We start from the raw sequence: 27994 nt of genomic DNA on the forward strand, positions 1-27994 counted from the left end.
GGTATTTTTTGGCATGCAAAGAGGGAAGTCCCATTTGAATTCACACTTTGTAGATAATCTTGTCATGTGTGTACGTTGTACAGTAGGGAAAATAATTATAATATCTTATATGTATGTATAGCCTCAATCATCAACTTTGTTGAGATGTTATATTATATTATGATCTCTATTGAGATATTGTTATATATCACTCTGATATGAAATATCAGATAGTATGTAAATACATTATACCCAATAATTCAATCATCAACTATGTTGAGATGTTATATTATATTATGATCTCCATTGAGATGTTATATATCACTATGATATGAAATATCAGATAATAGGTACAGTATAACCAATAATTCAATCATCAACTCTTAATAGTCTAAACTACTCTAAACGATGACGAGAGGAATCAAACTTCGGCTCAAAGGGCTGACACATTGCTCATGGTCGACTGGCTACATCTGGCTAATGCTACTGGCTTTTATATCTGATTTTCATGTAATATGAGATTTTCTTATCTCAGCAGCTGAAGATTTTCACGGCAGTTGAATTTTCTTTCAAGTAAACCAAATGGATGTTACAGGAAGTGCTTTCAAATGGCTTCGCCCCTGTGCAACAATGAACATTGTAATAAATCCTCCTATAAATTGCGCCTTTGTTTATGTTCTTTTTTCCCCATGACATATACAAAACCACAAAAGAAGCCACTTTCTTTAGTCCATTTTCTGCGTATGTACTTTTCCCAGCTATGTACTTGGCCAACTCAAAACAAAATTAAGTGAAATCACAGATGACAACAGAAAACAAGACTCTGAGCAGGGGAGCAAAAATTCATATGCTAACAAAACCATCCTCATCGTGCTCTTTCACCGATTATACGACATACATCTCTTTGCTTTCCATTTCAATGAAATACCACATAAAACAAATGTGGCACTGAATATGGACAGTACATATTTGATACTCAAACCACTAGTTTTGTAAAGTCCATTCACAAAGGATTGGCCAAATCAAGTACGTACTTAGGCAACTCAAGCATGTCAGATTGGTTTGTGAAACATGTTTCTTTCAGACTGCCTAGGCAAGAGATAACAAATCAGTGAATTTGAAGTCACCGATAAAAGAAAACAAACTTACTATTTTTATAAGCAGCTCCATCTGGTCAAAGTTTTATAATTTATTTTCTTGAATAATAGAAATTGAAATCTTCACATGAAATTTGAAAACTAGACTGCTAGGGGGGACCATAGCTATTAGTTTCTGGGGTTTTCCCCCCTTCTTGCTAAGAAAACCATCGTGCTTTTTTTTTTACCAAAAAGAAATTATTGTAGCTGCTTTCTATCTCAGAAATGAACACTTAATAAAACCAGAGAAAATATTTCCCAATAGACATCTGAACCAATCAAAGACAATCGTACAGCGATGAGAAAATCCTTACAAGCTTAATTCAAATACCCAATAGACATCCAAACCAATCAAAGACAATCATATAGCGATGAGATACAGAGAAAGGCAAACAACCCATAAAAACCCAAATAAAACAGGGGCCAAGAACCAAGCTTCATTAAAATAAAAACAAGAAAAAGGTAAATGGATAAATGAGAGTTTGAAGCGCTTGTATTGTTAGCGATGCCTCAACTTTCTTCTTCTTCTTCTCCTGCTCCTCTATGAGGGTCAAGAGCTCGGATAGGCAGAGACCCTTTTACCCTTGTGGAAGAGAAGCAGTTGGGGTACTGGGTGGCGAATTTTGTGTAACCCGTGACCTTCTTTACGGGCCTTATCCGCCGGTGGACCGACCCGGAAGAGTAGCGGAGATTGGAGGCTCCAGTCGCTGTTGCAGAGGCAGCTGCCGCCACCATTTCTATGTCGCTGGCTGTTTGACTGTTTGACTGTCGACGAAAACTGCTTGCTGTCACTGACGGTAATTACGTCAGACCGAAACCACGAATTACTCTTAATATTTATAAGAAAAATTAGGTATTAGACTCGAGAAATCCAATCGTCAAAAGATATCGAGGAAAAGGTTGAAATATAGCTAAAAGCAAATCCAAGTAAACGTGCTCTTCAGTCATTTGGCTTTTGGTTTGCATTTCATGAGCTCTGTTCCTCTCTTTTCCATTTCTTCTTCCAATTTCATACATCAAATCAGTGCCATTTTTATGTTCAATTTTTTTGTGTGATTTCAGATTCTTTTAGTGTACGGTTGTTTGAAATTCGTTGCAGGAGGTATGTATTTTTTCTGAGATCTGAGTTTATTTTCGAATTTTTTCTTTACTGTTTTACTTATATTTTTGTTAGATTGTAGATTGAACATTGTTTTCATGGTGGTTCTGGTAGTATCTAAGTATTGCATGTCTGTTTTGTTGTGGAATAGCAATTGTATTGTAGTTTTTGTTTTTATTTTGGTTTTTTATTTATCAGATTTGAGTTTGAGGTGTAGTTTTTGTTTTATGTACACTTATTTAGGGAGTGTTTATATTTTAGTATGAATGTGTATATGGAACTTATACAATTCTATCAACAATTGATATGTTTTTGGATTGTTTTAGTACTTTCATCATGGTTTTGACTTTTGATTCATCACTTATTAATAGGTGCATTTTTGCACAAGCTCTGCAGTGCATGCAGTTTTCGTTTCAATATATATGTATTAATATATGGAGAATATGTGTGTATCTATTCTGTGCGTATATACATCAACATGGTCTCTAGCCAAAGTGATAATTGGTTATGTTGATTATTGCCCAAGATGTTTAAATTTGGTCTTTAAATTTATGTAACTTTGATTTTGTGCATCTTTTCTGTACCCATGACAAAAAATCTTTGGATATAAGTTTGTTAACCACTTCCTCCAAAACTTGCACTTGTTGCCTAATGCATGTTATATCACTTGCCCCTATCATTAGAGGTGGACAAAAAACTGCCACCATTTTCGGAGGTAGGCTCGTTTTACGGTGAAGGAGTTTCGGGATCGATCATTTTTAATAATATACTTTGACCTACGAAATTATAATGGAGATATAATTGTTAATTTCAAGTTGATGGCATATTTTAAGAATGGAATTGTTCACTCAATCCAACTTAAACAAAAAGAAAATCTTCTCTTTCCTCTTCCATTCTCATGTGATTTTCTTTGTTAAAAATAAAGGAAAAGCCATGAAATCATCTCCCCAATAATGGACACAAAACAAAAGGGGAGAAAGGAGAGGAGAGAACATGTCAGATGAGCCTTTCCCGACCAACATCGGCTAACACCACAAAAGAAGCAAAGTCCTTCCTTGATACCTGAAAGTGACAAAGCCAAGCCCACTCCCTAAGTTGAGGGTGTGGGCTACCATATTTATATGTCTCTGGATTCTTTAAAAAAGAGGCCAAACCTAAAACACAAAAAACACAAATCCTTTTTCTTGCTCAAGACCCAAATGGAGGAGCCATGAAATATAAAGTAGCTACTTTCACATTATTTTTGGGACAAATATATAAGTGTTACAAACTTCAAATGTACAAATATATGCCCTATTTTCTGCTACAACGAAATTAGAGCTCAACAGAAACTCAAAATTGGAACATTTGATTCTTCATGGCCTTGGTGTGTCACAGGGGCCAATGCCAGAATCTTCCAACCCACTATTGGCATTGTAACATAGCCCAGAATTGTTATGAACCCTAAGCTTCCTTCTCATCCTCCAAACCATTTCTCTCCCAAATGGGATTGGGCCCCTGAGCCAATTATCATTCAATCTCAATTCACTCACACTTTCGAGCTCTCTAAAGCTTGTTGGGATTGAGCCATTGAAATTGTTCCCATCAAGATGAAGCACGCGAAGGCCTGGCAATTTGCCTAGTGATGAAGGTATAGGACCATGCAAATTCATGTTAGATAAAATTAGGGTCATCAACCCCTTCATGCCATCAAAACCATCACTTGGAATTGGTGTGGGCCCCATTGGATTCCCTTTGAGGATCAAAGTTTGAAGTGAGATTAAGCTCCTAATCCACATTGGAAGTGGACCCTTGAGGCGATTGTAGCTTAGATCCATGAGCATTAGGTTTTTTAGAGTACCAATGGAGTAGGGTAATGGGCCGGTGAGTTGGTTTTGTCCCAAATCCATTTTGATAAGACCAGGGCAGGCTCCAAGGCTGGATGGAATTGAGCCCATTAGAAGGTTTTGGCTCAGGTCAAAAACGCTCAAAATTGGGAAGCTGAAATTGGGTATTGAAGTTAGTTTGTTCCCACTCAGGTCCAACGACCTTAGACCGGTCATCCGGCCCAGGCACACCGGAATTGAGCCGTTGAGATTGTTTTTGTGGAGGTCAAGAACTTTTAAACGGGTGAGATTGCCCAGCTCAATAGGAATAGGACCCACATGCCCATTTTCCCTAAGCACTAAAGTTTGTAGTGTGGCTCCCAATTGCCCCAAAAGTGACGGGATTGGCTGAGGATTGTAACTAAAACAACGGTAGAAAAATAAGGTCCGGAGGTAGGGAAGTTTAGTGATGGATGGTGAAATATGGGACCGAGTTGGGTCACAAGTCGGGAATGCAGTGTCATCGGATAGCGCCCCGAAGGAGAGTGAAACGACGTGGTAGACATCATCATTGTCCGGCATGCACTCAATTCCATGCCACCGACCACGACACACATCGGGAATGTCAGTGGCCCAATCATTACCAGTAGCCCGCATGATGTCATAGACCGCCTCTTGCTCACGAGTGTCAGTTCGGGCCCCGTCTTTGTTCATGGAGAACCCGGTTTGTGGCCCGTCCACGAGAGCGGATGGCGCCCCGGAATCCGACATGATGACCGTGAAAGGCATGACCCCTAGTAGCCTAAAACACATGAAAGATAGAAACAAGAGTAGTGGTGAGAAAATGAGTGCCATTGTGAGAAAAGAAAGACTAAGGACTAGTTTCGGGAGTGGATGAGTGTGAGAGGCATTGGGTTTGATTGAGAGGTGTATATATACAAGGTTGAGTTGGAGTTAATGTTATATGGGTTGGGTTGGTGAATGAGGTAAATTATATTTATGGGTTCACGGGAAAAGGGAGCAAGTGTGACAAGCGGAAATAAATACATGGAATAATTTCGTTCAGCATTAATGTACTTCACGGGGTTTATACCAAAGTTTTTCAAGCTGGGGCCATTGAATCACTGGCTCAACCATGGTAACTTAAATTCATCAAATTGTTGCTGACATGCATCACTTTGTAACCACATGTTCTTGTAGCTCATAATTCATAACCAAGAAATATACAAGGCATTGGCTTCTTTACTCGATCAAAAACTGACCCACTAATCCCAATCAGCTCCTATTTCTTCTCCTCCTAAGATTTCCAGCTCTTTTTTCTGCTTTCTTCTTCTTTTCAGAAATTAGGGAAGGTTCAAAATGCTGCAAAAGATGCATTTGTAAGACTGAAAGACTTACCTGTGAGAAATATATGTGGATCCAGAGCTGAGGGTTGAGCTTCTTGAAGAATAGGGACGCCATTGCAGGCACTGCTTTTGTCTTATAATGGGCAGAGATTTTGCACTTTGAGCTCTGGGATTAGAAATTTTTTTTTTTCCTTCTGTTTCTTTAGAACTTCTTTGAGCTTGGTGGAGCCATATTCAACCTAAGTATTTATTTAGTGGACATATGCCTCATTATGTCATAAAGAAGCTAAAGTCAATACAGTTAAAATGTATCGATGGTCTTGAAATAAAGACATAAGAGCTTCAAGTATTGAAGCTTAAAGAAAGTTCCTTGAGCAACAATAAGATTGAACTAAATGTGAATATGTTTACTTATTAGGAATGACAAAAATCATGAAATTGGGTAATTTAGATAGAGTAATTAAGGAATTGGAATCGGACAACTACTCCCCTCTAATTGATCCTACTCTTAATTTTGAGAGTATTTAGTTACGAATATTAAATATGAATCCTATATAATTTTTTATTCTTTTATATGTTAGTAATTGAATGAGAAGTAAACAATTAATTAGAATCATTTCAATACGCATGTATTAATAAACACAATAAAAGTAGACGTGGAGCACCTACTTGAATTCGGTTCGTCGGCTACCAAAAGAATGGTTGACTTAAAAATGTCAAAGAGAGAATTGTGCTGCAACCTTCAATTTCCAGCTATGTTGCACCGATACTTCAGTTTGGAGGGGTATGCTCGTATCCGATACGGCTCCGATACGATACGGCACCGATACGGCTCCGATACGTATCCGATAAGCCACGTGGCGTATCGTTGACTTATATGGCATGTTGACTTCTCGATACGGATCCGATACGTCCCCGATACGGTAGCGATACGGCATCGATACGTCTGGGGGTAAAAACGAAAATATTTGCAGACTTTGGGGGTGATTTTGAAAGTTTCTAAAAATTTGGGGTTAAAATATAAAAACAAAAACTATAATTTCATATGCTGTCTGTCGAGAGAGGCTAGGTTTTTGGGTTTCCTTTCAACAAAACAGAGGCCAAACAAAAGAGTAGCTCCGTAAAATTCGTAAAGCAAGTCGGTTTGACGAAGATAATACGTGAAAACGCCGAAAGTACCGACAGCAGTATGAGAGACCACGTGAAGGTTTGGACTCGTGTGAAAAAGAAAGATAAGGTGTGGATTCGAGAAGATATTCGAATCCGATGTTGGCAGATTTTTATCTATAAATATTTTCAATCTAATTTCCTTCGTTTTCTGAAACGGTAGTTTTTGTAAGCCTTCTTAGAAACCTGCATACAATGGTGTCCTCTTCTTCTCACCCAAATAATTTCAATCTAAACGATGTTCCCACAACTGATAGTGACGCTACAGTTTGGCGTCCATCCTTTATATCCCAGAACCGTCATCTCACAGTTAAGGATTCTGTGATGATGAATGATGCTACTGCTGTCGTAGTAGCTAAGAATTTTCTTACTCCAATGGATGACCTGCTAATGACAGGGAGGTCTGATGAAGAGGCCATAGAGGACTCAATGGCTTTCAGCATTCAGTGTGCCGTTTCTGTTACAAACTTGGCTGATCGTTTGCGGGCTAGGGTAAACGAGGTTCAGCAGCTAGCAACTACAAATTCGTCTCTGCAGAGAAGGCTTCATGAGTCTCAACAAGAAGTGGAGAAGCTCAAAGGAGAGAACAACTCCTTGTTGAAAATGGTGAGCTCGTACTCCGATGATACCCTGAGAAGGTTGAACACGCTGCTGGTCTCTAATGAAAAAATTTCAGAAGACCACGAGAGACTCATGGCGAGGCTTAAGAGGCGTCGTCCTATTCCCTCAGAGGTTTCCCGAACTTAATGTAATTTTAGAGACTTTATAAGACCTGCACCTTCTATCTGTATTATGTTTCTGTCGTATTTTAATAATATAAGCAAGTTAAGTTCAGAGTTTTGATTTGATTCTTACGCGTAAGAGTTTTAATTGCGTAAGAGTTTTGATTATTGGTGAAACATCAATTTTCAAATTTTCTAGTTATATTATTTTTAAATATATAGATTATTTTAATTGCCGTATCGGTGCCGTACCCGTATCCTATTTTTTGGAGATTTGCCGTATCGGCGTATCGTATCGTATCGTATCGCCGTACCCGTATCCGTATCGGTGCAACATAGATTTCCAGGGATATGCCTTGACCCCATGTGTGTATCAAGGTCTTGTTCTTGTTTCATATTTCTAACCTGAAATTGGACTAAAGAATTCCGATGGCCTAGAGCCCTACGTGAGCTATCCATGATGAATATATCCAGCTATGAACCTATTAATCTTATTTATTGTTATTTTTAACAAAGCTTTAAAATTTCCCATATATTTTGTTAAATAAAAACTCCGCATCCAAAATAAAATTTCAGACTGGAAAAGACGTTTCATTGGTACTTGGTTTTTCTTGAATAGTTTTGATTTTGCAACAGAGCTCACAGAGATAGCAAACATTTGCAATCAAGTCCCTCATATACCAAGGCTGTCAATAAAGTTGGTCAAAATGCTGATTTGGCCAGGTGACTTTGACAAACATAACAAGAGCGCGCATATGCCAACTATACAAGGCACTCGCTATCAACATAAAATTATAGGAAGGGTAAATTGCACAAATGGTCCTCAAACTTGTATGCGTGGTACATTTTGGTCCCTAAATTAAATTATTAGTCCAAATGATACTTAAACTCTATGTTAATTGGTTATTTGATCCAACCGTTACATTTTCTGTGAGTTTTTAACAAGTCAACGGCAGTGATGGGGTCTAGGATGGGTATAAGCGTCTTTTTAAATCTGAAAGGGTATATGCGTCTTTTTCAACCTGAATGTCTTCTTCTCCGATTAGCCCAAACGTCGCATTCGGTTCGTGACAATCCGAAACGGAGGTGCGAAGGCAACAACAGAGAACCAGGGTGTTGGGGTTCCTATTTGGGGTTTTGGGGGAATTTCTGGATTTCGATCATTGTGGATGCTCATCACTGATGGAGTTTGAGTTCCGTTGGGGTGGAGAGAATCCCAAATACGGTAAGGGAATATCTGTCTGTATTTTATATTCATCTTGTTTTGCAAATCGATGTTTTGTGTTTGCAAGTGTGTGGTCCAAGGTCAGTTTCTTTATGTTGAAAAGATACTGTGGCATTTTATTTTCTTTATGCTGGGATTGACTGCAAAGTATAGGTTTTTATGTTTGGTGTGGTCCCTTTGTTGTCTACTTCACACTTAATTCACTATTAGCATTGACTGAAACGGTTAAAAAAAATTAAAACCCTAAACCTGTAGCATTAGATAAAGGAGATGTGTGTGCAGCTAACTCTGAAATTTGATATGTACTGTTTGCAGATATCTATGACAGAGTCACTCTTGAACTACACCATGGGGGTATGTTTGAAAATGGGGTTTATAAAGGTGGTAAGGTCTGTTATTTAGATAATGTTGTTGATGACTTTCTATCATTGCTGGATTTAAGGAAGATAGGGAAAGAGTTGGGGTATACAATAGATGTTTCGAAAATTGAGCAAACTATGGAGATTAGGTATAGAAAGGCTGGAGAAAAGGATGGTAACATATTGGAGCTTATTACCTCTGATAGTAAAGTAGTTGAAATGGTTGGATGCATGCCATGTAATAGGGTTCTTGTGTTGTACTATACAGATTTGGAAAATTCAAATGGTAATGGGCTTGGGACTCAAGCATCTGCTGCATGGCCTAGTTTGGATAGTGCAGAATATAACTATGATGCAGATGTAGAAAATCATGGGAAGGGTGTCACATGGCACGCATTCAATGAACCAGGGGATGCAGATGCATATGTAGAAGTTGGAAATGAAGAGGAAAATGAGGGTGCAGCAACTGAGAATGGAGAGGAAAATAAGGCTGCAGCAACTGAGAATGGAGAGGTTGGAAATGAAGGGGAAAATGAGGAAAATGATGCACAATTTGTGGATAGTGATTATGAATTCAGTGAACAAGAAGATGAGGTGCTTGTAGCTGAGAATGTGGTAGTTGGGGGCGCAAGTGGTGAGGCCAATGCAGGTGAGAACATTGGGCCTAGTGGTGAGGCCAATGCAGGTGAGAACATTGGGCCTAGTGTTCAGGCCAATGCAGGTGAGAATGTTGAGCCTACTGTTCAGCCCCATGGACATGAGACAGTTGGGCCTACTTATGATGCTCCAGGAGAGGTTTCATCAGATGGTGCTAACACATCGGATTTGGACACAGGAAGTGATGAAGAGGATCAGGATCAGGGTAATGGTGAGGAAAAGGGCAAAAGAAAGAAAAAGAAATTGCCAAAGTTGAAGGAGGACAGGAGAGAGGTGGATTTAAGGAATCCAGAGTTTAGGATGGGAATGCGATTTGCAAACAAAAAGGTTTTGAAAGAAGCTGTGGAGGAGTATGCAATTCTACATGGCAAGTTGATAAAATTCAAAAAAAAATGACAAAGTGAGGCTCCAGGTAGTATGTATGGGAGGACTGAAATGTCCATTTTATTTATATGCTTCAAAGATAGATAAGAGAGAATCTACATTTGTAATCAAGACTATGAGCCTAGAACACACTTGTGGGAGGGTCGACAAGTTGAAGTATGCCTCATCCAAGTGGCTTTGCAATAGGTATTCTAAGAAACTGAAGAAAGACACAGACTTGGATGTGAAATCATTGCAAGAGGATGTTTTGGATGATTATTGTATGAATGTCACAAGACATCAAATATATAGGGCCAAAAAGAGGGCCAAACTAATGATTGAAGGGAGTTACAAAGAACAATATGCTAGGTTAAGGGATTATGCAGAGGAATTGAAGAAGGCAAACAAAGGAAGTACAGTTGTAATTCAAACTGAACAAGTAGGGGGCCCAAGCTATCTTTCTAAGGATGTATGTTTGCTTGGCTGGTTGCAGGCAAGGATTTTTAGATGGATGCAGACCAGTTATTGGTCTTGATGGGTGCCATGTAAAAGGTCCTTATCCTGGCCAGATTTTGACAGCAGTTGGGGTGGATGGCAACAATGGCAATTTCCCAATTGCTTATGCAGTTGTTGAGATCGAAAGCAAACAATCGTGGATCTGGTTTCTTAGGCTGCTGATTGAAGATCTAAAGATTACAAGTGGTTTGTCATATGTCTTCATTAGCGACAAGCAAAAGGGACTCATACCTGCAATTGAGACTCTACTTCCAACTGTAGAGCACATGATGTGTGTTAGACACTTACATAATAACTTTAGATCAGCACACTCTGGTGTTGCTCTAAAACACATATTGTGGGCTGCAGCAAGAGCCACAACTATGCCTTGGTGGGAAGCAGAAATGGAAAATATGAAACAAGAGGATGAGGAAGCGTGGGAATGGCTCAGTAAGATACCTGCAAAGAATTGGAGTAGATCTCACTTTGATACACGGTTTAAGTGTGATCTGTTGTTGAACAATCTTTGTGAAAGTTTCAATTCAGCAATAGTAGATGCAAGAGATCAGTCCATTTTGACTTGCTTGGAGAGGATAAGAGTTCTTGTGATGCTTAGGATGGCAAATAGAAGGGCTGCATGTCAGAAATGGAAACATCCAGTTGGGCCAAGAATCTTCAAGATAATTGAGAAAAACAAGTTAGATGCCTCCACATGCATTCCTCGACTGGCTGGCTTGCAAACATATCAAGTGACCCACATGTATGGTGGAGAATTTGTTGTGGATCTTAGGGCAAGGACATGTTCTTGTCGGAGGAGGGATTTATGTGGGATACCATGTGGCCATGCAATTTCTGCAATTTTTCAAAGGGATGAAAGCCCCATTGATTATGTGGATGAATGTTACAAGCCTGCAACTTATATGAAGTCATATGGACCAATGATTTATCCCATCCCTTCAATGGATCAATGGGCTAAATCTGGGCATCCTCCAATACATCCCCCAACTGTTAGGGTACAGCCAGGAAGGCCCAAAAAAACTAGGTCCAAAGAACCTGCTGAAATTGTGGTACCACCACCACCCCCACCACATCCAATGCCTCCAAATTATGTTCAACCAAGAGACAAGCTTAGAAGACTTTTTATTAAGATCACATGTAGGAGATGTGGTCAAAGTGGCCATAATAGGGCAACTTGTGACAGACATAGCTCAGAAAAGCAACAGGTAATTATTTATTATGCAAATTTTGAGTTGTTACATGTTTTGGAAGTAATAATTATTTGTGCTCTTGCAGGCAAATGCATCTTTTGCCCAAAAAGAGGTCCACACTGAGGGAGGGGCAGTTAGAGTGAGGGGCAGAGGCCGAGGAAGAGGAATAGCCAATAAGGCTCCAGCTGTTGCAAAAGAAGTTGCTACTTCTTCACAAAGTATACGTTTTTTGGGGTATTTTTCTTCAAATATGTTGTCTCACAAATCTGCAATTTAGTTGCGAACTTATATTGGTCCTCTTTGTTTAGGTGGCAAGAGGTATAAGAGGTTGGCCAAGAAGTATGCTAAGAGATATGGGAAAAAGGTTGGATAGAGGAACAGGAAGATTTAACGAGGCTCCAGCTGTTGCAACTGAAGTTGCTACTTCTTCACAACAAAGTGTATGTTGTTTGAGGTTTATTTTTCAAATATGCTCACTTATTTTTTTGCAATATAGTTCAGAACTTATATTGGTCCTCTTTCTTTAGTTGGCAAGAGGTGTGGGAAGAGGTTTGCCAAGAACTATGGTCAGAGGTTTGGCAAGAGGTTTGGCAAGAGGAGGAACATTCAAAAGGGCTGCTATTAGAAGAGAAACATTCAAAAGGCCTACAGAAGTTCTATCACAACCATAATCATTCACAAGGCAGGGGAATCATATATATTTTGTGTAATTTGGGATGTGGATTTTGTTCAGGATATGCATTGTGGTTATGTAAAGGCCCTGCATTTTGGCTTACAGTACAAACAATAGGATCACAGCTTTTGGGATGTTATTTTGTGGATTTACACTCTGCCTTTTGGTTTAGGTTCTGTAATTTCAGATGTACTTTTATGGAATCACAGCTTGTGGATTAGAATTGACTCTACATATTGGTAATGGAATTGGTTTATGCTGTGCAATTTGGTTATGAAATTGGTTTTCGCTATGGGATTGGTTTTTGGTTATAGAATTGGTATTAATTTCTGGAATTGGTGTGGCTTTGGTTCTGTAATTGGTATTCATTTCTGGAATTGGTGTGGTTTTGGTATTCATTTCTGGAATTGGTGTGGTTTTGGTTCTGTAATTGGTATTCATTTCTGGAATTGGTGTGGTTTTGGTTATGGAATTGTTTTACCTAAAATACTCCACAAACTATTTCATAGCTAACAAACACCACATTACATTCATAGCTAACAAACACCACATTACATTCATACCTCTAATCCCATTACAAACCTAAAAGGCCATTACAGACCTAACATTCATAGCTAAATCTTTCTACTCATCACAAAAATTACAAACAAACACCATGAAAGGATCAAAGCAAACCCCAATTTCAATTGTCTCTGTCTACTCCATTCCAATTCCTTTTTTCCTTCAATAACAACACACACTTTCTCTTCAAATTTTTTCTTCTCTACTTCCACTAATCTCAGTTGCTCATCTCTTGCTCTAATTTCTTCCTCCATAGCTCTGAGTCTTCTAAGCAATCCAGGAAGCACTTCCTTTCCTCTTGGACATGTTTCATTATCCAGCCATTCAAAGAAATGATGTCTTGTTTGGCTATTCTGCACATCAGTTGTTACACACAATCAATCAGAGCCCAGCACACCATTCAATTCTTCACTTAAACAAAACAAAACCCTTCCTCTATCTTACCCGATTTTGGTCGCATGCCTCAAACCTTCTTCCCGGGTTCAGATCTGTCCATGAAGTCCGCCGTTTAATCTTCATCCCACAAAAGCAATACCCATTTGATTGAGTTGAATTCGTTGAGCTTTCAGACATCGCTACCTTCATTGAAGAAGAAGCTGAATTCATCGAATAACGCCTCTGTCGCTTCAAGAATTAGCTTTTCTACATGATTTGGACAGTTTTACCCTTAAATTTCGTCGTCAGACAATATGGAGAAGGAGATGTGATGCTAAAATTGGGCCAATGGAATGGCGTTTCGGTGTAAAATGGGTTTGATAAGTTGTTTCTAGCCCAAAAAGTGTAAAGGCCCAAGATATATAAAATCAAATGAACATACAGATGATGAAGCAAATCAAATCCACGGAGCATGCATGAGATTCTTGTTCATATCTTTCTAATCCGTTGATAAAATTAACTTACTGAATTAAGCGAAAGATATTAGATTGCTTCCACATGACATGATGCATGCCAATGCAATAAGACTGATTCATTGGTAGATATCTGATTTATTAGTGAATGAAAAACAGATCAAGTGGCTATAAACTTACTGAGTCATATTCTCAGGTCTTGCCATCAGTTTAACCGAGTCGAGGATAATGTGTAAACAAAGACTTTCCGGTAGTTGAAATTACGCGAAGGCTAGGAAATTGCATCTATGTAGACAGAATTCAGTTGGCTCACACTTTTAATAAGATCCAACTCCATATAAACTTCTCAGCACACTGCACATGTATGCACCAATTCACAGAGAGAGAGAGAGAGAGAGAGAGAGAGAGAGAGAGAGAGAGAGATAGGAATGGAGCACAAGCTCTCTGAGGTTGTGCTCTTTGGGACATGGGCTAGTTCTTTCAGTGGTAGAGTCAAGATAGCCCTGAAACTTAAGGGCATCCAGTATGAGTATGTTGAAGAAGATTTAGTAAACAAGAGCCAAATGCTGCTCAGCTACAATCCTGTCCACAAACAGGTACCTGTTCTTGTTCACAGAGGCAAGCCGATCGCAGAATCACGCGTCATCCTTGAATACATTGATGAGAACTGGAGCAAAACCCCCAATCTGCTGCCCAAAGATCCATATGAAAGAGCCAAAATTCGCTTTTGGGCAAAATATTATGATGAGAAGGCAAGCAAGCTATTTTTTCTTGTCATTGTCGTACTTTAGTTACTAACCACTAACAAAACAATCCTATTTCATTTTTATCAGATCATACCAGGAATATACAGTATTATAAGGTCCACGGGGAAATATAGAGAGAAGGCCATCGAAGACTTGAGCGAATTGGTTAAGGTCTTTGAAGAAGGGATGAAGAGGGATTTTCAAGAGGATCCCCCCTTCTTCATTGATGGTTCCTTGAGCTTTCTGGGTATTGTGGTGAGCTCATATGCTTGCACCTATAAGGCTTTTCATGAGGCTGTCACTACCGTTCTTATACCCGAAAAGAACCCTGCATTCTTTTCATGGGTGCATGATCTCAAAGGCCATCCTCTGATAAAGGAGACTCTCCCACCTCATGACAAACTGGTCGCCAGGCTGAAGCATCTTCAAGCTTGATCTTTTAGTCCTCACAGGCATAAGAGAAAAGGCTTGATCTTTTAGTGATGCGACTACATTGGCAGATTTTAAGATTTTTCTCTTCTTTTTTTTCATCCTATTGGAATTTGAATAATTGTGATCTTAGGTTACACTCGTCTAGGGTTGCTGTAGCGATAATAGTTAAAACTTGGCTGTGTTATTCTAAATCTACCTCAGATGATCTGGTTATACGTACGTTGCATTTTCATCCTCTACACTACACATCAGAGCACTCAAACTAAAGAAAGTTCCAGTCTTGCAATGAAAAACAATCAACTACATGAAAGGTTTGGAAAAGATCCACACATAACTGGAGTCATAAATAAAGCTACTAAACGGACATTACACAAACAATTGGAAAATGTATATGTTACCACTGAAATACAAAACAGGGAAAATCCATGGTAAGAGTGGATTTCTGAACAAAATTAAGTACTTAACATCATAATTAAACCATCCACAACAAAATGTAAAAGTACAAACTGGAACTCAAATTACTTCCCATAGCCCACCACAAGCCAAAATCACTCTAGTAGCTACGTAACACTCACTCGATTTTGAAATCTAGCTCTTTGAGGCTTGCTTTTCCTTTGCCTTCTGAATCTTCAAAACCTTTTTCACAATCTTTTGTTCTTCAATCAAAAAGGCCCTGATGATCCTGTAAACCAACAGAAAACGACTTGTCTAAACCCAATCCATGCAACATAACATTAGAATTGGAAAAGAAAAGGTCAAACTGGAATCCATATGCAAACCTTTCCTTGACAGCAGCTCCAGACAATACGCCACCATAAGCACGGTTAACAGTCCTCCGATTCCTAGATAATCTAGACCTCTTATATTCAGCAGGTCTCAAGTGAGGGATCTACAAGCAAAGACAACAATGTATCACCCCTGAGAATGCGCTCACAAGCAATCATTACCCACATACAATGCTCCACGCAGAAATTGATTGCAACTAAGAACTCAAATGAATGGGTTAAGTGGAACTAGAACCATTCCATCCACACATAGAGACACACTACTGAACTGGCATGGTAGTACTTTAACAAATCAAAAGAATCCGGATTAGTGCAAATTAAAAGAGTTCAGTTGTAACCATTTTCAGATGCAAATTAGAAAACATTGGGCACCCACTAAACTACAATGGAGATGAAACTAGAATATAAAAACTATGAAGGCAACACAAACTGTAAAAACAACACAACATTTTTAACAGAAATAAGACATACCCCTTGAATCCTCTTGCCAGTGACAGGGCACTTGGGTCCACTCGCCCTCTTCTTAGTGGTCTGGTACACTAGCTTCCCTCCTAAACATCCAAAACAACCATCAGAAACAGCACAAACAATTGAATTAACACAAACAAAGCAGAACCTACAAATCAAAACACCATCTTAATCCACCATTCATTTGCAGTTACACACAAATACGAGCCAGAAATGAAGCAAACAACATTTAGGGCTTACAAGTTACAAGCAAAAATATTGAAATTTACCGGGGGTTTTGACGATCCTGTGTTGGTTGGATTTGGTGGCGTAGCTGTGCCGGGTACGATATGTGAGACGCTGCACCATTTTTGCTCGATTTTCAGCTATCACTCAGTCTAGGGTTTTGTCGAAGAGGAGGCTTTATATGAATCATTTTTAACTTACTGCTTAAGATCGGAGGGCCCTTATTAGATCTTTGCTAAACTGTCTCTGATCTGATGGACGATCCAGATTTTAATTTCCACGCATACGAGGCTGTCGAAGTGGGCCAAGTGGCTTGCGTGATTGTACCAATTTACGACGTCGTTTCTACAAACTTTGAGTTAAATTGGGCTGGGAGAGGCCCACTAAAATGATGCGGACGAAGTAACTTGCATCAATGATTATTTTCAGTCTCCATTTAAATTTAAATTTTATAAAACAGTGGTTGAATAAATAAATAAAATGACTTTGATAAAATAAAATAAAATGACATCAAAATGTGAAGCACGCGATGCAACCTTTTGTGGCATTTTCTTGCAAAGCAACAACAAACCTAGACCGACTTTGTTTTCCCCTCTTAGCTTGAGCAATAAGCACGGACGAGACATGTAGGGCACAAAACAAAGTTAGCTTCACTTGCCTAGCTAGCAGCCTATATGTATATTCCAACGGAAAATAGGTGCTTTCGCGCTTCGTGGTGCGCATTTCTTCTTTCCGTATTAAACTAAATCTCTTGTTTAAAAGCATGTATGAAATGAAAGCTGAGTGAGGATCGAATAACAAAACAAAAACAAAAAATGTAATTCACCAAATCCTTCCAACCACACCCCCCCACCCCAAATGTCATCACCACTCACCGCTCACCTCCTACCATGGCATCTTAGATTTTTCTGATTGACTTTGCACCATTCATGTCCATCACGCAACGGAGACGGCAAAATAGTTTTATTAAATTGTACATCGAGTTGATATAATTCTACTTTACATGAATTTGACTAGCAATATCTGAAAAAAAAGAGTGAATGCAACACGATAACTTTCTAAGAGATATCAGTATTAGTATTGGTTTAGCTTTTTTTTCTTTTTTGTTGGTGTCGTCAATGTCTGCCCATCTCATCTTACCTACAACGACATGCTAATTATTCGATAATGACACCCACAGCCGGCCAAAACCATCGATTGAGTGAGGGAATTGAATTCAAAACAAGAATGATAATTTTGCAAGTCTACTAATCTAGTTTAATTAGCGGCGATATTTGCTAAACAAATAGTTTTCGCTTTCCATCCGTTGGCTTCTTACTTGAAATCTTAAATATACATTTTATTACAAGTCTAGGGTCACATTCTCCTTCATCCTGCCCCCTCATAGTTATGAAAGCAGGCTAAAGACATGCCACAATTCATGACGCCCAATTGTTGACTCATTTGTTATCCAAAATTAGAAAATTTGTTGACTCATTTTTAAGTATTAAATTTAAACATTATATATATAAAAGACTTCACCATATTATAATATATAATGGCCGGCTGATATATTGAGCATGCAATTGCTTCAACGGGTTTACTATTTTGTCTATTCATGAAGCCCACTAATAAGAGTACTGATAATGCAATTAAATAAATGGCTCCAGCCTAGTTAAAAAGGACTTTGATTTATAGATAAGATCTCACGTTCCAATCTCATGACATCTTAGTTCTGTGTGTGTGTAAAAAAACTTACGCCTATGTAGTCTGTACTATTGCTTGTTCTAAAAACAAAAATATGATACAAAAAATACAATTCAGAATTTTAACATAAATTCCCAACAAAATTGTAATCTAGCATTTTGCAATTACATTTTTCTGATAAAATGGGATGGTGAGTTTTGGCAAAGAGAGAATGAGTTTTTTAAGTAAGCATGGCTTCATAATGCACTACTTACAATTGAACTGTCAAATCAATTGTTTATATTTGTCTCCCATTTTTATTTCAACATTTTTTTTTTGTTTGTAAAATATATAAAAAGTGGAACAATTTCTCTTTGGTTGTTACGCTTCTAAAACGTAGACACCCAAATAAAACCTTTCTAAATTTGCATTGCCTTAAACTGAAACTAATTTTTTCTTATCGTTTGGCACACAAAAAAAAACTGAAACTAATTTAATTATGAATTAAAAATCTAGGTATAAACTGAAATTGATTCAATTTGAAATTAAAACCTAGACCGGAGTCATTATATATACAAATAATATGAAGGTGATTAATGACTTTACAATTTAGTTGTCAAAAATATAATTTCATGGACATCAGTTACATTCGTAGGTTTATAGTATTTTTTTCTTAATCGTTCTAAAACATATATATATTTCTTAATCACATATATTTGGAAATTTTTAATAATGATTACACATGTAATTTATTTATTTTTTTGACAAAACAATATTTTAACTTTTTTAACGTAAAGAGAAATGAATCATATATAAAGAGAATATTTTTGCTCATCATCACACTTATAAACACTGAATGTGTGTCATTTAATCTATATGCTATAAGAATCTCAAAAATTCAACCTATCAAACCGCAATTAGTTAACAATAGCATATACATTGTCTTGATCAACCGGCATAACCCATCCGTAAATTTGATTTGCTTTACACCCCCTATAAAGCTAGTAGGCTATAGCATTTTCCTTCACCCAAACCCAAAGGTGGACCGTTTAGTAGACCTCAAGTCTTACTTAGACTCTCCTCCCCTCTTCACTGGGGAAACGTGTCGGTCTTCCCAGTCCAACCTTTACAAAACACTCAAATGGAAACTCCTTTAACTGTTGCTGCTGCTGCTTTCAGAAATCAAACCGACCCAGCAAAATAACTTCCATTCCATCTGAATTTATTATTAGTATTTATTAGTACCTATCATAATTATTCCACGTATCTTTCTCTCTTTCACTGCACAATTGACAAACAATAGAATTGAGCTCAATCTCCTCCAACAATCTCGCATATATTTGTCTCCCTCAAAAAATGTTGTCTTTCGAGTGTTCACTCCCTCCTCAAGTTTCGCTGTCTGCAAGTGGAGACTCCACTATCCCCGAATGAATTCCGATCCATGGAGAAAAATTCCAAGCGTCCTCCTTCTTCTCCCCTGACTTTGCTTACAACTGCCAAAAATTAAGAAAAAAACCCCCGAGGTTGATTGAAATGATGTTTACCAACAAATTCCTCGTGCTCAAAACCCAATTCGACTTTATTGCACAACGTCTCCTAAGCAAGTCCTTGTACGGAAACATGGTTGGGGTCGTTGGTTCTATGTGGGTCTTGTGTTGCAGCTACTTGTTCTTTCTATTTGGGTTCATAAGCAGATATATACTCAGGTATGTTCAAATCTGTGATTTCTCCGATGGAATCTCAAGTTTTTTCTTTCTTTTGAGGTAGATAATGGTTGGTTTCTTTCTTTTGCAGATTTCAGGCAGATGAACAGAGAAATGAAAACCGTGTTCCTTGTTTGCAACGGGATGATCAAGTGGGTTCAAAGGGGTCCTCGATTTCAGACATTGATGTATTTGGAGAAGAAGAGAAGTGCTTTCTGTATTCTGATAGCAGAAGTGAAGATAAAAACAGAGAAGAAGAAGAAACGGAGAATATTGGTTTTGTGGAGACAGTTTCGGCTGCAAGCACCGATCTTTACGAGTTCAGGTCCGGCAAAGATATCAATTACTACATGGAAGAACCAAAATCGACGAGCTTTGTTGTCCAAGAATTTTATGTGGGATGGAGCAATTCAAATGTATATGATACTCAAATTCTTGATAAAGGAGCAGAGGCTGCTGATGAAGAAAAAGCAGAGGCAAAAACAGAGAATTTTGATGATCAAATAACAACAAAACCTGTTGATGTTCGAGAAGAAACAGAGGATGTTGATGATCAAGAAGAAACAGAGGCTGTTGATGATCAAGAAGAAACAGAGGATGTTCATGATCAAGAAAAAACAGAGGAAACAACAGAGACTATTGCTAATATGGAAAAAACAGAGGACTCTGCTAGTTCTGTTTGCGTCGGAGAGGTTTTAGAGAAAACCGTCACTGGTCATAATTCTTCTGAGACAGTAGAGCACACTTTTGATAGTTTTAGTTTTGGGAAGCTTTTCGTTGCTGAGAGTGAGCTTTCCAGGACGGTTGAGTATCCAGAAAATACAAGTTTCGGGAAGCATGAGCCATCAGATGATGTGGGTTCAATTACCTATGAGTTTCTGGTGGGCAGAAATATGAGTGAGGGATTGCAACCTCAAAGCCTTGTTGTCATTAAGGAAGATAATCAGAAGGTAAAAATGAATATGGAAGATTTCCAATTGCATGATTTCAGTATCCCATATGGGAAAAGAGTTGTTTTTTCAGATCAACAACAGGATAGTTCTGAATCTTCTGATGATGAATTTATTGAATTATCAGAACCCCAAATCCAAAGTTCTAGTGTCTTGGAAGAGGAAGTTGAGGAGACAAAGCCCAGAAATTGTACAGAACAATCTGCAGAAGAAATTGGCTCGCAGGAGGGAAAATCCGGATCGAATTCGAATGAAGAAAATGAGGATGAGTTGCCATGGGAGCATGAGGATATAATTGAACAGCTGAAAATGGAAATGAGAAATGTGAGAAACAGGGGGCTTCCCACAATTTTAGAAGAAGAAACTGAGTGCACAGAGATGGTGGAGAATCTAAAGTTAAAGCCGCTGAAGATTGATGAAAAGCTTGAATACAAAGATCAAATGGCAGAGCTTCAGAAGGTTTACAAGAGCTACGCAGAGAGAATGCGAAAGCTGGACATCTTGAACAACCAGACCATGCATGCAATCGGTAAGTTCAACATAAAACCTCCCTCTGTTTTAGTTTTGTCGTTCTGCATATTGAAACTGCATATGGCACATATCAAATATCAATTTTCATGCTGGATAGTATATTTTGACCAAAAGTTGGTCTTCTGTCCAAAAGATTAATGAGTTTCTTCATCTGCTTAGGGCATTAGGTAGGGTAACAATTTCTGTATTTAATTTTTCTTTAAAAGCTTCCAAAGTTAATGCTGTGAAGCAGCTTTTCTCTTTTTCTCATTTGTATAAAAAGCATTATCAATGGCTGGATATTATTTTCTTGTCCCATCTCTTTAAGATTTTTTTCCATGAAAAGATTCGTTTCAAGACTTTAGAATATGCTGGGCCTCCACCTAATATTATTTCCTTTTTTTTGTTCCCATCCTTTTCCACTAATAATGGGAATATAACACAACAAACGGCCAAGTATAATAAATTTATGATATTCATTTTCAATATCACCAACACAATTAAAGCTTCACCCAAATGTTGGGCATAGCTTTGACCCCAATGGTCACCGTCTATCCTCATTTAACGAGGATGTGACTATGACAGTATCTCAAGTCTATCATGTATTGTTATATTGGAAAGTTAAAACATATAACAATGAGTGATTGGCTTGAGATAACGCCACAGTGGTATTTCCAATATAAGTAAGTTTTTCTCCTAACAAAGATGATACAAAGAACTTAAAATATAGACTGATGTACCCTTATTTATAATGAATTAATTTTTGGTATTTGTGTTTATAATCTCCAATCATTTGCTTTGTATATGCAGGTTTTCTCCAACTGAAAGACAAAGTTTCTAAGTCAATAACGATCCAAAAATCTTCATCAATGCCAATTGTTAAGTCTCTTCTGTCACAGAACATGTGGAGATGCAAAACACAAAGACAACCCACAGCTCATGACCGAATTCCAAAATTTGTTGGGGACTTGCATAAGGACTTGGAATTGGTGTATGTTGGGCAGGTTTGCCTGTCTTGGGAAATCCTTCATTGGCAGTACGGAAAAGCCCAAGAATTGCATGCTCAAAGATATAATCACCAGTACAATCTAGTTGCCACTGAGTTTCAGCTGTTTCAAGTGCTCCTGCAAAGATTCATAGAGGATGATCCATTTCAAGGCCCTAGGGTCCAGCATTATGTCAAGAACCGATGCGTTCTTCGCAGCCTTCTTCAAGTTCCATCCATAAGAGGTAAAACCTAGGGTGTTACATCATTAGGGCAATATTCATTTTTTATAAATCCGAGCATTTGATATGTTATGTTATCAAACTTTTAAACTAAACCGGACATGTCAGATTGTAGACATCTTTGTATGTTAATAGCGTTTTAGATGATCTAACATTTTGATATGTTAATTGTATTGCAGATGATAGAATGCATGATAAGAAGCATGGGGTAAGAGGGGAGGACGATTCGATAATTTTCAGTGGAATGCTGGTGAACATCATTGAAGAATCAATGCGTATATTTTGGAAATTTCTTCGTAAGGATGAAAGGAATGCGATTCTAAAGGGTCTTCAAGAAACTCAGATTGACCACAAGGATCTAGAGCTTCTCATGGAAATTCGGAAAGATCTTCAAAAGGTTAGTTTAGTACAAATCATGATTGAGTATGATTTTTTGTGTGGATATAATTTGATAACCAACTTACCGTTTTTGTGTCATATTTGCAGAAGGAGAAAAAGCTCAAGGACATACTGAGAAGTGGGCATTGCGTGGTAAAGAAGTTTCAAAAGCAGCAAGAAGAGCGGCTTGAGCAAACTTTGTTGATTGCTCAAGTTGAATTGAGGTTGATTTCAAGAGTGCTAAACATGTCAAAATTAAAAACAGAACAGTTGGTATGGTGCCACGAAAAGCTAGACAAGATCACTTTTGTTCATAGGAAGGTTCACATGGAACCCTCATTTTTGCTTTTTCCATGTTGACTTGACTCTTGTACCATGTTAACATGTTTTTGACATAATTGTAACAACAAAATAGACAAAATAGCATTAATGGGTTAGGCTTGGTGGAAAGATTGTATAGTTATCGCACGGTCAAACAATTACTCAATAAAAAATTATTATAAGGGAGCAATAAAACTTTTTTTTATGTTATTTGTAGGACTTTTCTTATTAACATGGCTGATAATATACTAAATTCACACACACAACACGAATGCTAAGACTTGAATTCAGGACTGTACTTGAAAGAACAATTATTCCAAATCACTACACTAGTATTAACATGTTATACTTAAAATAGATAAATTTTGTTGCTACTTATGGCACCCCACCCTTCTAGTGGTGGGTTTTCCTCCAAATGCAATGTTGATTTGGGCCCAGAAAAATGAACTGGTTGCATTGTCCTGAAGAAGCCCAAACAGCCAACCCAAAGATGTGGCTTAAAAAACCCATCACGCATAACCTCGACAGGAAATCAAAACCTGTCACAACTTTGGTTCGTTTAAAGATATTTTAAGCCCGAATATTTTCTTCACATATAAAAATGAAAAAGAAATTATTGGACATGTATTGCTGTTTGATGACATAGTTTACATAAGATAAGAGAGATGCCAAGGCACTTGGCCATGTTGCCTAACAATAATTCATGCTGTAACAAATTCGTTCAAAAAAATCTAAGAAATCTAAGTTGTAATAAAGTAATGACAAAAAAAAAAAAGAAGAATAAAGAACAAGTTGATCTTGACGCTTGTGCAGTACAAGGGCGGTGGATCAAATTGAACACAAACCAATTGATTAAAGTAAAGATTGGTTTAGTGTTGTTCCCAATTATCTTTTCAGAATCAGAGGTGTGTGTTGTTGATCATCGTCATCATCATCCCCATTTATATTTCAGCAGCAGCAAACCAAAGCAAAGAAAAAAGAGACAGACGAATGCTTGCCGCTCAAATCAACCAACCAAATAAGGAAACCTGGCCCTCCTTCAGGCTTCTGGGCACTGCCTTCCATCACCCAAAAATAAAAAACCGTTTCTTTTTTTAATTATTATTTTGGTATAAGCCAACCCGCTCTTGCCTTAAAAGCCCCGGCAATCAAAAATAGCATTCTTAATTAGACAATTGCATGCACAAACAACATGACAACACATCTTTCATGCGTGTCACTTCTGGGTTCTAACTCAAAATCTATGATTAATCATTCTGCTCGCTTAAAGATCGAATTTGTGGACGTGAGTTAGGTAAGTTAGCCAGTTAAAATTATAAACTCGTTCTTTAGGACTCGAGAACGACGGATGTAAACTCAATTGACTGAAATACTGAGAAGATGAACTTGTATTAATTTTGCTCTCCTCTGCATGACACCATTTAAGCACAGCTTTCACACACTTGAGTGCTGATTAAAAAAAAAAAAGAAAAGGAAAAAAAGAAAAGAAGGTATTGGTGATGTCAGGACTCGGAAGCATTGATATTAAAGAGGCCAAAAGAAAAGTTTGATGGACAATATAAATTCTGTTTGGATTAGGATTTAAGTGATGCCAAAGGAAATATTACAATTGCTGGTCCCGATTCTATCTTGATTTTAAAGATCAGTCACGGGATGATATCACTCTCACTTTAATAGGGGGGGTGACTCAGTTCTAGATCTGGTTGTGACTTTCTTTGGCTTAATTACCACTAAAAAGTTTATCTAATGCAGTAATGAAACTAGTTAAATTTGTATTTGGGTTAATTAAGTAGAGGTTTGCCCTAGTCAAGGTGGTACCAAAACCCATCACTGCTCTCTGTCTCTGCCATTATCTCTCCACCAAAGACGAAAGCTCACAAAGACTATTTCTTGGGTAAAAAGAATTGAATAATACTTCAGCACAAGTAGAAGTAACCTTTAAATGAATAAGGACAAGATAGCAGACGACTTATATTTAACCAATTCAATCCCAAATTTGAAAAAGCTAACCCATTTTGGACAAATAAATAAAGTATGGGAAGGCTTTAACTTTAAGTTAATGAATAAAATTAATAATAATTATAAAAAAAAAACCCCCACAAGAATTTTCCAAACGATGGCCCCATGCCACCCAAAAATAGAAATTTCCCCTTCATTCCCAAAGATTATTTGTTAAACCAGGAGAAAATGAGGCACCACTAATAATAAACATGTCTGCAAAAGAAAGCAACTTCATTTTGCATTAAGAATTCAGAAAATATATTAAGAACTTTCTCCCTAATCACTATCATCTGTTCCACACTTCTCTTCCTCACCAAAACGGTAGTCAGTAGCCATTAATTAATGAACAAGCTATAGCTAACCTAACGAGAAATGGTAAAAACATTAAAATCACTAAGCTTGTATCTCTCTCTCTCTAGATCTTTCTGAGTTGTTCACGATGAAGAAGACGACCCATTATTGGAAAGATGAAAACTTGCTCTGGTACCTCCATTTTGGGGTGTGGCATTGACATTGTAGCTGGTGGTTTGAGCATTAACAATGGAGTCGAAGCCAACTCTGACACAACCCTCATCATCTCCATTACTGGTCTCGTATTTGACATTGCTAATAATCATCCGCTCACCGCCATCACCTGATCTCTCTGATCTCTTCTTCAGGCCGTGCTTGTTATTGTGCATCCAAACCTTGAACACCCCTCTACGGACCCCAACCTCATTGCAGAAGTCCTCCACCAACCTCTCATCACTCCTTTGCATTCTCCAACCCACTTTCTCAGCAAACAAATTCATCTTTTCCTTCTGTTCCTGGCTGAACTTGGTCCTGGATCTCTTTTTCTCATTAGGGTACTTTTCAGCTTTCATAGTCGTTGGGTGGAGACCGTGGTGGTGCCCATCGGAAGGCCCAGAAACGCCGTTGCTGAGAGCCAGCAACATTTGGGGTGGGGAAGCAAAATAGGAGGGTGGCAAGTGTGAGACGGGAGGCGGAGACTGTGGGCTCAAAGTTGGGCCTTGGCTCGAAACGGGGCTTTGGGTTGGGCTTGGGCTGGAGCTGTGGTGGTGGTGATGAGTTGGTGGCGCTGGCAGCAAGAGGCGGTGGTGGCTGAGAACATTTTTGGGTCGGTGCTGGTCACGGCGGTGGAAGTTCCGGTGGCAGCCACAAGCGGCGCATTTTAGCGAGGTGGGGTCCATGGGGTTGGAAGAGGGGCTGGGCATGAACTCACCACACCCATCTAGAGCATGGCCACCCAAGCTAGCTGCATGGTTCTTGAGGCACTCTTTGTAGGCCACCGCCATTGTTGGTGGCGGTTGCGGTTGCGGCGGCGGGATTGTGGGATGGTGAGGCTTGAGAGAGCCGTTGGGGAAAGATAAGGACCTGTTTGAAATGGATTTGGGTTCTGATGGTGATGGGGGCTCAGTGTCCGTGTCTGGGGTTTTGATGGTGGTGGCTGTGGGTGTGAGGTGATTAGCGCTGGTAAAGTCCATGACTTTTAGGCATATGAATATGAAAATGAAAGAAGGGGGTATTTGGTATTAAATTAGGGTTTTGTTTAGATGAAGAAGAAAAGAAAACCCTTTTGGTTTTTCTGTGTAAAAGAATGGAAGAAGGCTCAAAGGTGAAAGGTTTTTAAGGGAATGGGGGTTAAGGGGAGATGGGCGATGAAGCTGATTGGGGTGATGAAGGTCGTAATGAGAAGTGATGACAAATATATAGATGGGGTTTTGTGGGGACAGAGAGATATGGATTCAATACAAACTATTACTACTATACCTAATAGCTTCCAAAACCTCTTTTAGCCCCGTCAAAACAAAGACCAATATAATTAAGCACCCTCTGAGCCTCTGAGTCTCTGAGCTCACACAAAACTCAAAAATAATCGAAAAAAAGAAAAAAACTTGGTGTGAAATCGTGGAAAATTCTGTGTCATTTCTTTAGGGAGGAAGGAGTTTAATCTGAGGTTACGTATGTCAGTCTGTGGCTTCATGTGTTTGTTGAGTGCAATAAATTAGGCTTGACATACTTTTCTTCTCTTTTTTTATTTATGAATTTGGTCTGAAAATAAATAAATGATATTCGTTGAAGTCAGCGATTTAAGTTTTTAAAAATTTGGACACCTGCAACCCAATCCAACCCAATCCGAAACGTATACGTGTCTTTTGTATCTGTTTTTGCGCATAGGATTCGTAGTACAAGAGTACATATATTTTCAGCAGAGCAGCAGCAGCAGCAGCAGCTCTGCCCTCTGCTTTGCCTTGCCATTTTCCCAAACCAAATTTTGAATCTTTTTTTTCTTCTTTTCTTTTGGGTCTAAATCAAATTTGAATGATTAATTAAGCATTATGAAGATTTTAGAAACAACAGCAGAAGAAGAAGAAGAAGATGAAGAAGAAGAAGGAGGCCTTGAATTAATTAAGTTTGAAAGCAGAGGGATGGCCAATTTGTCAACTTAACTTATTACTCCATCCATCCATCCATCAATCAAAAACAATTGTGATGGTGATTATGATGATGGTAAATTGGCACCACATGCTTTGGTTAACTTAATCTTGCAGAAACCAATCCCTCCTCTGCTTAATTACCAAGTAAAACATGTCTTTAATTACCACATAAATTAAAAAAGATTGGATTATTGGGTTGATTGACCAGAAAAGTTTGATTAAAGGGTGCAAATGCATGTCGGTTTTTCTGGCCCATCTTTGATTATCTTTCTTAAGCATCCACGTGTTGCAATAAAGCACACTGTACGTCGAGCATGTAATGCGGCCACACGCCATGTTTGAATCAATCGATTACTCACTATTTTGTACAGTCTTATTTTTCATCTTAATCATGCTTTCAGAATTTAGATTAGATGTTAGTCATATCTTTAAACAAAATAAATGAATAAATAAGTACAAAAACATCACACCGTCGGATCGGAGTAATCTCAAATTGGTTTCT

General features: G+C 38.3%; 5 protein-coding genes across 5 annotated transcripts; 2 read left to right on the plus strand and 3 right to left on the minus strand.

Moving 5' to 3' along the window:
* Window positions 1–3425: 3425 nt before the first annotated feature.
* LOC117614995 (protein TOO MANY MOUTHS-like) lies at window positions 3426–4963 on the minus strand. Its single transcript, XM_034343955.1, has one exon. The coding sequence runs from the start codon at window positions 4872–4874 to the stop codon at window positions 3570–3572; it is 1305 nt and encodes a 434-aa protein (XP_034199846.1). The 5' UTR covers window positions 4875–4963; the 3' UTR covers window positions 3426–3569.
* A 9108-nt stretch (window positions 4964–14071) lies between these two features.
* On the plus strand, window positions 14072–14880 carry LOC117616185 (glutathione S-transferase U10-like). Its single transcript, XM_034345425.1, has 2 exons — window positions 14072–14395; window positions 14477–14880. Exons 1-2 carry the CDS (start codon window positions 14072–14074, stop codon window positions 14822–14824), a joined length of 672 nt encoding a protein of 223 aa, XP_034201316.1. The 3' UTR covers window positions 14825–14880.
* Window positions 14881–15101: 221 nt separating this feature from the next.
* Window positions 15102–16526, minus strand: LOC117615722 (60S ribosomal protein L34). Its single transcript, XM_034344859.1, has 4 exons — window positions 16344–16526; window positions 16078–16157; window positions 15601–15710; window positions 15102–15503 (listed from the first exon to the last, which is right to left on the minus strand). The coding sequence occupies exons 1-4, from the start codon at window positions 16420–16422 to the stop codon at window positions 15410–15412; spliced, it is 363 nt and encodes a 120-aa protein (XP_034200750.1). The 5' UTR covers window positions 16423–16526; the 3' UTR covers window positions 15102–15409.
* Window positions 16527–19155: 2629 nt separating this feature from the next.
* On the plus strand, window positions 19156–23232 carry LOC117614902. Its single transcript, XM_034343831.1, has 5 exons — window positions 19156–19670; window positions 19759–21146; window positions 21938–22357; window positions 22534–22751; window positions 22841–23232. The coding sequence occupies exons 1-5, from the start codon at window positions 19498–19500 to the stop codon at window positions 23090–23092; spliced, it is 2451 nt and encodes an 816-aa protein (XP_034199722.1). The 5' UTR covers window positions 19156–19497; the 3' UTR covers window positions 23093–23232.
* Window positions 23233–25188: 1956 nt separating this feature from the next.
* Window positions 25189–26799, minus strand: LOC117614903 (zinc-finger homeodomain protein 11-like). Its single transcript, XM_034343832.1, has one exon. It carries the CDS (start codon window positions 26536–26538, stop codon window positions 25489–25491), a length of 1050 nt encoding a protein of 349 aa, XP_034199723.1. The 5' UTR covers window positions 26539–26799; the 3' UTR covers window positions 25189–25488.
* Window positions 26800–27994: the final 1195 nt, after the last annotated feature.

Source organism: Prunus dulcis, chromosome 1 (assembly GCF_902201215.1).
Source record: "Prunus dulcis chromosome 1, ALMONDv2, whole genome shotgun sequence".
Lineage (NCBI taxonomy): Eukaryota > Viridiplantae > Streptophyta > Magnoliopsida > Rosales > Rosaceae > Prunus > Prunus dulcis.

Excerpts from the sequence above, each read along its gene's own strand:
- LOC117614995 (XM_034343955.1), bottom strand. The coding sequence starts at position 4,874 with ATGGCACTCATTTTCTCACCACTACTCTTGTTTCTATCTTTCATGTGT.
- LOC117616185 (XM_034345425.1), top strand. The coding sequence starts at position 14,072 with ATGGAGCACAAGCTCTCTGAGGTTGTGCTCTTTGGGACATGGGCTAGT. Across the intron at positions 14,396-14,476 it reads CAAAATATTATGATGAGAAG|ATCATACCAGGAATATACAG; the intron begins GCAAGCAAGCTA and ends CATTTTTATCAG.
- LOC117615722 (XM_034344859.1), bottom strand. The coding sequence starts at position 16,422 with ATGGTGCAGCGTCTCACATATCGTACCCGGCACAGCTACGCCACCAAA. Across the intron at positions 16,158-16,343 it reads CAGGATCGTCAAAACCCCCG|GAGGGAAGCTAGTGTACCAG; the intron begins GTAAATTTCAAT and ends TTGGATGTTTAG. Across the intron at positions 15,711-16,077 it reads CTGGCAAGAGGATTCAAGGG|ATCCCTCACTTGAGACCTGC; the intron begins GTATGTCTTATT and ends CTTTGCTTGTAG.
- LOC117614902 (XM_034343831.1), top strand. The coding sequence starts at position 19,498 with ATGATGTTTACCAACAAATTCCTCGTGCTCAAAACCCAATTCGACTTT. Across the intron at positions 22,358-22,533 it reads TCAAGTTCCATCCATAAGAG|ATGATAGAATGCATGATAAG; the intron begins GTAAAACCTAGG and ends ATTGTATTGCAG. Across the intron at positions 22,752-22,840 it reads TTCGGAAAGATCTTCAAAAG|AAGGAGAAAAAGCTCAAGGA; the intron begins GTTAGTTTAGTA and ends TCATATTTGCAG.
- LOC117614903 (XM_034343832.1), bottom strand. The coding sequence starts at position 26,538 with ATGGACTTTACCAGCGCTAATCACCTCACACCCACAGCCACCACCATC.